Source organism: Mesoplodon mirus (genome assembly GCF_964341445.2).
Source record: "Mesoplodon mirus genome assembly, chromosome: 10".
Taxonomy (NCBI): Eukaryota; Metazoa; Chordata; class Mammalia; order Artiodactyla; family Ziphiidae; genus Mesoplodon; species Mesoplodon mirus.
Window position 1 is genome coordinate 2,931,435 of NC_138986.1, and position 8,790 is coordinate 2,940,224.

The 8,790-nt window shown below is 55.8% G+C and overlaps 1 protein-coding gene across 1 annotated transcript; it reads left to right on the top strand.

Moving 5' to 3' along the window:
• The first annotated feature begins 1,787 nt into the window (after positions 1-1,787).
• Positions 1,788-6,267, top strand: PRR18 (proline rich 18). The gene is made up of 2 exons (XM_082634232.1): positions 1,788-2,394; positions 2,492-6,267. The coding sequence occupies exon 2, from the start codon at positions 2,523-2,525 to the stop codon at positions 3,348-3,350; it is 828 nt and encodes a 275-aa protein (XP_082490358.1). The 5' UTR covers positions 1,788-2,394; positions 2,492-2,522; the 3' UTR covers positions 3,351-6,267.
• Positions 6,268-8,790: the final 2,523 nt, after the last annotated feature.

The following is an 8,790-nucleotide window of genomic DNA, read 5'->3' on the forward strand; positions in this document are numbered from 1 at the left end:
GGGACAGCAGACCACCCGCCACGAGGCATGGGAACTCCTCTTCCCCTACGGGTTGGGGGGACTCTGGGGCCTTCAGCGGGGAGCGGGCAGAGGAGTGCCCTTCTGACTCGGGCGGTGATGGGGGGCAGGCACTCGGCATTTACTCTCCTGCCTCAGAGGTCTGGCAGATTGCAGCCTCCCAAGTCCCCGAGCTTCTGGGCTGGGACAAGACATGGGGGTGACTGGGAGAATCCCAGTGACCAGTCTGGTCAGATGTGCTGGGCAAACTGAGGACTCTGACTTTCTCTTGGGGGAAAGTGCCCAGTCTCTGCTGGTGTGGGTGGTGGAGGCTACTTACCCTCATCACCCCTGCCCAAAGCCTGTCCTTCTCTTCGTTAGTGTCATGGCTCAGATGCGGCTCTGGAACCCCATTGCTGGGACTGAGGCTCATCTCCATCCCATTGGAGCCATGTGTTGTTGGGAGGTGTTTCCACACCTAAGCCCCCATTTTCTAGTAGACTGGAGATAGTCAGAGGGGTCAGGAGAGTGCCCGCCATGTAGCATGTCAATCACATCCCTTAGCTGTTATAATTATGAGATGCCAATCCACACTCACCTCCGACCCTCACCCTTCAACTGTCATTACTTCTGAAGCAGCCTAAGAATTAGGAAATCGGAAGGAGAGAAACCCAGTTGCTGATACAGTTACAGCTTTTGAACTGCTGGGGTCCCTACTCAAATCGCTGGGCGTCCAGCTACCACTGGGCTGTGCCTGAAGAAGTGGTACCATAGCCCCCTCCTCATCCTCCGGCCTCCAGTCCCCCCGTCTTCACTGGCTTCACCTCATCTCCTGCCCTCCATGCTCCAGGTAGGAGTGTCCACCTGCTGCCACGGCTAACATACCTAATCCACACCCACCCAGAAATGCCTGGAATAAAATGCATATGTGATTTGGGGACCTACGACACAGATACCTTATGACCTAAACGGTCTCAAACGTATTCACCCAGGGCTATGGGAGGAGACGGGTTGCCTTGAGGCCCTGGTGGGGAAGGGGAGAAGGTCCATGTCTGGAAGCTGTGTTTGCATATTTTATGGAGAAGAGGTAAACGGGGTGGGGGGGCTAGTTTTGAGGGTGCTGGTGGAGATGATGGGGCCTAAACCTACCCCTGCCCCCAGCCGTCATGAGAAATGTTTCTGGTCAGCTATCAAGTTTCCTTCTTGCTGTGCCTGACCCAGTGGGGACACGTGAGAGTAGGCAGGGGGGAAAGTGACCAGTGCCCTTGTGGCCCCGTGCCAGGACGGGAGCGTTCAGAGAGCTGGGCGGGACCGCTGGGGCCGTTGGTCACAAACGAGTTTACCCACATTTGAATGCTCTTAGCTAAGCTGGGGCCATACCCCACACAGCCTACTTACGTTCCTGGGTTAGCCCAGAAGCGCATATCCTATGGGAAATGTTTTTTTGCGGATCTAAACAACCAACAGTTCTCCATAAGTAATGCAGGGACTGCTTGTATGAAACTTTGACTTTATGACATATTGCTCTGTAATTATTCACTGAATTATTCATGTATTCAACAAACGTTTGAATATCGTAGGAGTGTTTTCGTGTCTCTACCACTAGAATCGAAGTTGACAGTGAAGCTGTCTCATTCATTCTGAACCACTGTTGCGGCAATAAATACTCGCCTTTGCTCACAGGAATCACTCCTGCAAAGAGCTTAATGTCTGGTACTTACTATATCATGATTTAACTGAAACTGGCCTATTTTGCCTATTCAAGGAAAACTAGGTTTTTAATTTTAAAATGACAGTCCTTCAGCAGTGGCATCAACATTATATAAAAACAAAAAGCAGGAAGATTCCCTGAAATGCCTTTTCCCCACCTCTGAGCTCCAGCCAGCTTTCTCCTCCGACACCGGACTGCGAGGCCGGCCCGGCCAGAGGTACCACCCGCCGCCGCCGCCTGGCCCACCATCATAAAGGCACCGAGAGGCTGCTCAGGATTTTCTCTCCAACGTGCAAGGACTCCGCCTAGGGCTTAGGACACGCCCGGTTCTCCCCGCCTCTGGTGGATTAAAACTAGCCCCTGGCGGTGGAAGGCCAGCTGGGGAGCCTCGCCCGGTCCAGTCGCTCGTGACACCAGCCGGGCGCAGCTGCTCCTCGCCCCGCCGCGTCCTCGGCCACCGCGCTCGGCTCCTTCTCCCGCCGGCGCGTCTGGCTCGGCGTGGCCCGGGCGGCCGGTGCTGTGCCCGCCGTGCCGGGCGAGGAGACCCGAGTCGGGGCAGAGCCCCCGGCCCCAGAAGGGAGGGAGGAAGGAAGGAGGGAAGGAAGGAGGGAGGGGTGCCTTGGCGTGAAGCCCTGGGTGTGGACGCCGGGACGTGAGGAAGCCGGAGATGCTGCGGCCGGACCGAGGTGGGTGCGGAGCGAGGACGAGGGCCCGACCCCGGCCACCCACGGGGAGGGCGCCGGGCCCCGCGCACCGGGACTAAAGCCGCCCCTCTCCTTCCAGGGCGCTGACGACCCGCCGGCCTGGCAGCACCATGCCGTTCCCGCCCCTGCCAACGCCGTCGCCCACCCCCGCCCCGGGGGTCCCGGCCGCGCGCCCGCCGCCCCGGAAGCCGGGCGCCCCCCGCAAGGCGGCCGTGCCCGCCTGCGCCCCGCCAGGGCCCTTGCCGCCCGCCGCGGCCGCGGAGAAGAAGAGGCGGCCCCCCGAGCGACCCCCGGTGCTGCTGTCCAGCTCCTGGCCCTCCGTCACCCTGAAGAGGCCGCCGGCCCGCCGCGCCCCCGGCCCGGGATCCCCGCGCGCCCCGCCCCCGACCGCGCCCGGCCGCCCGCGCGCCCCGGCCCCGTGCGCGTCCCGGCCGGCCGGCTCCGGCGACGGCCCCGCGGAGACCGCCACCTCCGGGGCCGGGTCCGACGCCGCCCTGCGCTTCTCCCTGAGCCTCACGCCCGAGGCCGTGCTGGTCATCCAGCGGCGCCACCTGGAGAAGCAGCTGCTGGCGCGTGCCCGTCGGGCGGCGCCCGCGCCCTCGGCCGACGCCGGGCGCCCGCTTGCCCCCTGGCCCCGGGCCCGGGCCGCAGGCCTCGGCCGCCGCCCTCCCCTGCCCGGCGCCCCGCTGCTGCCCGGCGGCCTGCAGGACCCCGACCCCCGCCCGCGGCCCGCTGACCTGCGCCCGCTGCTCAAGGTGTCGCTGCTCAATGAGCGGCACAAGTACGACGACGTGGAGTACGAGGAGGAGGCGGCCGCGGCCGCCGACGAGGGCCTGGTGCGCAAGTGCACCGAGTGGCTGCGCGGCGTGGAGTCGGCGGCCGCCGCGCGCGACCGGGCGGGGCCCCTGGACGCGCTGCCGCACCTGAGCTCGCTGTGACCGCGCCCCCGGGGAGACTCGGCCTCGCTGACGCCCCGCGCCCCTCCCGGGAGCCGAGGGGCCCACGCGGGACACGGTTCGCCTCTCCGACCCCGCGGCCCACCTCCCGCGGGGGGCGGACGGCAGCCGACCTCTCCCTGCCGCACGCCGGGCCTGCGGGTCTGCCTTGTGCACCTGCGGGCCTCTTCCACGCCCACAGGTGTCCTCGGGGCTCGTGGGGGGGGGTTGAGCGGGGGTGAAGGTGCCTCTCAGCTCCCACTCCTAAGGTTCGCGTAGGTCCCGGAGACCCTCTGCGGGGCGCGGGCCCCGGCGTGTGGGTGTCGCTCTGCGGGTGGGCGACGCCAGGTGCCCTGGTCCGAGCAGTGGGTGACAGCCACGTGTGGGTGCGGGGCGAACCAGGAGGGTGGCCGTCTGGTGCAGAGCTGGACACGGTGCTGCACTTAGGATTTTGTTTCTCCTGAGTAGAAACATGTCCCGGTGACTGGAAGGTCTGGGGGCTCAAGTGAACCGAACTTCCCAACGGGAAGGGGGAGGGTAGTGACCACCCGGAAGGTCCGCCTGGAGAGTGGGTGCTGTGACGGGCACAGTGCTCTGTGGTCACAACACTGACTCGTGGGGGCTTTCGAGCCCACGTACACACTTAACACACGCACTCACACATGCTTACCCTCACGCGCACTCAGCTCCCACACTCGTGCTCTCATGCACACTTACACACCTCATGCTCCTGCAGGCACACGTGCTCACACATGCTCACACTCACACTGGTTCACATTTATGCTCTTGCAGTGCTCTCTCCACTCACAAAGCTCACGCACGCGCGCGCACACGACTTTCTGAAGCACAGCTGCGGGAATTGTTTTCAGCGTCTGGGGTAAGGTGTGAGCCGGAGCGAGGCTCAGCTTCTGGAAAATGCATCCTCTGTACTTGAAGTGCTGCTCACAAATGTCTTTTGTGCTACAGAAGGGAAGGGTAGCCAGAGGGAGGGGGCAACGTGCAGAGAGCTGGACCCACACGCAGGACGAGATGTGCCGAGCCAGAGAGACACTTGTTTAGGGAGAAAAGTGGGGCGTGCAGAGCAGATGTGTGTTTTCAGTATTTTTCATCGCTGTGTGAAGATCAGTGACATGGTGGCTTTGTACAGTTGTATATAGTGATTTGAGAAAAGGAAATTTCTATTATTTGAACAAAGGGTAAGACTCCTCTGCCTTTCAGGAGTCACACTCTTCCCCACTAACTCCAGGCTGATTTCTAGATTTTTTTTTTCCATGCATCTATTTCACTCGAAGGTTGAGAAGGGGGGAAAATGTTATAATCAGATAAAGCTCGTTATAGAAGAGTGTAATGTATTACCTCAATTTTGGACTTATTTTGTAAAAGTTAATAACTGGTTTAATGTTTATCTCATTAGACTTTAATGTGGCAAGTCTTGATTATATTTACATTGAAGCTTTACATTTTTAAAAACCAGTTTGTATTTTTCTTGTGGAGATCTTTGCTCTAATCTCGCTCTCTCGGGCCAGGCTAAGTCTAGGTAGACACGGAGCATCTAATTTTGTGGGAGCTAGATCAGCCGCCAGATGAGATGCAAAACCAAATACCCCGCCCACTGAATAGCTTGCCTCCTGTTTGAATGCACAGAGCTAGACTGTCTTTTATTTTAAATGAGTGTATTACTACCAGAGAGACAAAGTCAGCAGTCGTTCGGAGGTGAAATTAAGACACGTGTCTCATGAATGCTCCGGGCACCCCCGGTGGCGTCTGCAGAGCTGGGTCCTGGGGGAGAAATGAAAGCTCGTTCTGGACGTCAATCAGCAGGTTGAGAGTGAACTGTGAGTTCAAGGTGGGCAGAGTCGTAACTTGGTCTCATTTGCACTTAGTGCAAATATCGGTGATTAAGAGGCCCAGGGTCCTGCCCATCGTGACAATTACAACATTTTAAAGACTTTCCTAAAGGAATCGACGTTTGCAGAGCGTCTTTCTGCGTCTGCCCGTGTGTGTCTGGGTCCTGCTGCTGGTCATGCGTGGTCTTTGTGTCGCTGTGTTATCCTTTGTCTGTTTCCCTCTCCTCACCCTCCCCGCTTCTCTGGGCTCCTAGCCCCATCTCGCTCTTAACTGGCAGCAGTGAGACACCATGGACATTTTTCTCCCTTGCGACGTCGGGTAGAGTTGTGTGCCTTGTTCTTCACTTTAAATGCAGACGCGTGGAACATTTATATTACGCTGGTTGATGACCCTCAGTAAAAAGCGAGAAAGGTTCTACCCATGACACGTGATGTCTGTTCATGTTGTAACTGATGTTTTGAGGATGTTTTCTAAGTCACTGTGCTGCAGCTTCTTAAATAAAAGAGAAATTTGATGACTGTATTTCTTTTTAGGAGGATATTAAACACTGGTCAGGAAGATATCACCGAGGTATTTAGAGATCTTCTGAGGGAATTCCCTGGTGGTGCAAGTGGTTAGGACTCGGCGCTTTCACTGCCGAGGGCGAAGGTTCAATCCCTGGTCAGGGAACTAAGATCCCACAAGCTGCGCAGTGAGGCCAAATGAATGAATGAATGAATGAATGAATGAAGTTCATCTGAGATGGTCTCTGCGTGGTGCTGCCCCACCTGGGGCTCTGGACTTTCCAGGGGTTGGCAAAGGGTCATTGGCCTTAATTACTGCCAGCAGTGACCAGGATTTTAATCATTCTAACGCTAGTCAAAGAGTATTGTAATAAGGTTGGCAACGGTACTTAACCTCCTGTCGTGGCACAGACCCCTTGAAAGTTATATTCAAATATACTCCTAAGAATATGTTGCAGAGCGTCTTGCCGGAAAGCAGATGCGTCTTTTCCGGAAATAGCAGATGCCAGAAATCAGAAACTTCAGTTTTGTGGTTTCACGAGAAATGATACAATTCTGTGGAAAGTGGTGATCTGTGGGATCTGGTTATATTAAACTGACTCTGAAATTGTAATTTTTTTTTTTTTTTTTTTTTTTTTTGCGGTACGCAGGCCTCCCACTGCTGTGGCCTCTCCCGTTGAGGAGCACAGGCTCCGGACGCGCAGGCTCAGCGGCCATGGCTCATGGCCCAGCCGCTCCGCGGCATGTGGGATCCTCCCGGACCAGGGCACGAACCCGTGTCCCCTGCATCGGCAGGCGGACTCTCAACCACTGCGCCACCAGGGAAGCCCTGAAATTGTAATTTTGTACCTTTGATGTTAGCATAGAGATTTCTGCCAACTGTGAAATGAGCAGTAAAAACACTTGCGTGTTACAGACCTGCACACAAACGCCTTGTCACCAGTGAGGTGCCCAGAGTGGCCTGGTTCAGACCAGCATTGCCTTTGTCCAGATGCTGACCGGTGAAGAGGGCTGCTGTTCCCATGGCCTGGCATGGTGGCCCTGTGCTTAGCTTAGAGACAGAGCACCTCCCCAGTGTGGTCCAGGAGAATGTTCTTTTGGAGGTTAAAGGTGGCCCTTTGGAGCCTTCCAGCCTGCTGTTCTTTGTCAGCCATCTCTCATTAAATTTCTGAGTCTCCATCTCTTAAGTGTTATGGGGATAAGAGGACACAGTGGATCCTGGTAAGGATTATGCTGAGGTGTGTGCGAAGCATTTGGGACCACGTGGTGCATCCCCAGCTCAAGGTCAGCTGTAATTACTACTTCAAAGGATCTTTACTATCCAAAAACATGATTCTCTGGCACTTATGTGTGCAAAATCAAAACCCTCCCTGGCTACAGTATTCTGAGATTTTTCTCTCTAACCATTTAATGAACATGTGTGGCGAGGGCTAAAGATTTATTTTCCTGAGGAGTTTAAAATAAAAGCCTGTCTTGTGGTTCACCTCCCTATTTCAGACTTATTTCAAGCCGAACACAAAATTTAGCTCTGAGCTTCCTGGTAGCAAAGGCAAAATTTAAAGTAGTAAGCTGTTAATTTCCATATCTAATAACAAGACACACTAACACATTACAAGAGACAAACCTTTTCTTAGAGAAAACTATTTCTGTGTTATGTATATATTTGTATTACATACAATATGGTAGACCGAATACTTAAATGCAGTTCCAGAAGATGCATAAATGTTCTTCATATTACTCTTAGTTCTTTTTTTTTTTTTTTTTTTTTTTTTGTGGTACGCGGGCCTCTCACTGTTGTGGCCTCTCCTGTTGCGGAGCACAGGTTCCGGACGCGCAGGCTCAGCAGCCATGGCTCATGGGCCCAGCCGCTCCGCGGCATGTGGGATCCTCCCGGACCGGGGCATGAACCCGTGTCCCCTGCATCGGCAGGCGGACTCTCAACCACTGCACCACCAGGGAAGCCCTACTCTTAGTTCTTAATGAAAGCCAATGGGATAATTCAGTTGCATCCTCTCCCATGTTGGGCCGTCCCACCTGATGGAGGTAGATTATATGGAAACCTGCAAAAAAAATAATAGTCTTTAGGAAGTAGTTTTAGATCTGCTTAACTATTTAGCAACAACTAGCCTAAAACACCAGAAAATTGTCTGCAAATCAGTTCCCAAGCTTGTTGGTCTCAAGACCAAAACTTTTAAACATATTACGCTTAAAAGTTATTGAAGGAGGCCAAAGAGCTTAAATCCATGCAGATTATATTTCTATCAATACTTCTTGTATTAGGAATACAAACCAAGACCCTAGAAGAACCTGGGGACCCTCAGAAGCCCCTGGAGCCCGCTTTGAGAACCACTCGTTTCCACCGTGTGTATCATCCGTTCCTGCTGCCTGTCATCTCTGCGCGGGGTGGAGGCCTACGTCTGAAATCCTGGGGAAGCACTTGAAGACACAGACCATCCAGACCCCATCTAGACGTCCTAATTCAGCAGACCTCAGGTGGGGCCGGCTCAGACAGCAGGACCAGCTTCGGGGCAGCTCGGGGCCCAGCAGCCTCAGACGGCAGCTCTCGTGGGCTCTTGCTCCAGCAGAAGGGGACCCGGCAGCCGCGTGGCCTGCAGGGACCACCGTGGGCGACTCAGGCCGACTGCGTGGCGCCAGCACTGCCGCAGCCCTTCTGCGTTCTGAAACCCACGTGCGGCGTTAGATTCCCTCTGCCTGAAATGGCCGCAGTGCGCTCTACCTGGTGGAGACGCCCGGGAAAAGACAGAGACGGGGCTTGCAGCCTCTGCGGGATTCCCGGAGGGGCCTCCCCACGTGCCCCAGGTGGAGCCTCCGCAAGTAGGAGGCTCGGGATGCAGCGCCAGCTGCAAGGACACAGCAGCCTTCTCTCTATCTGCAGATGTAGAAAATGAGTCCTAGAGGGGAAAGCAACTCACACCAGCACCTGTACCACCACCCAGTCATAGAGCTGACCTCACACCCAGGTCTCCGGATTCAACTTCTTAACCTTCACACAGAGAGGGTCTAGTGAATGTGGAGGGCACGTGGGCGAGCGTGGGGAGGACCCTCACACGGTGCCCCTTCCAGGAACCTCC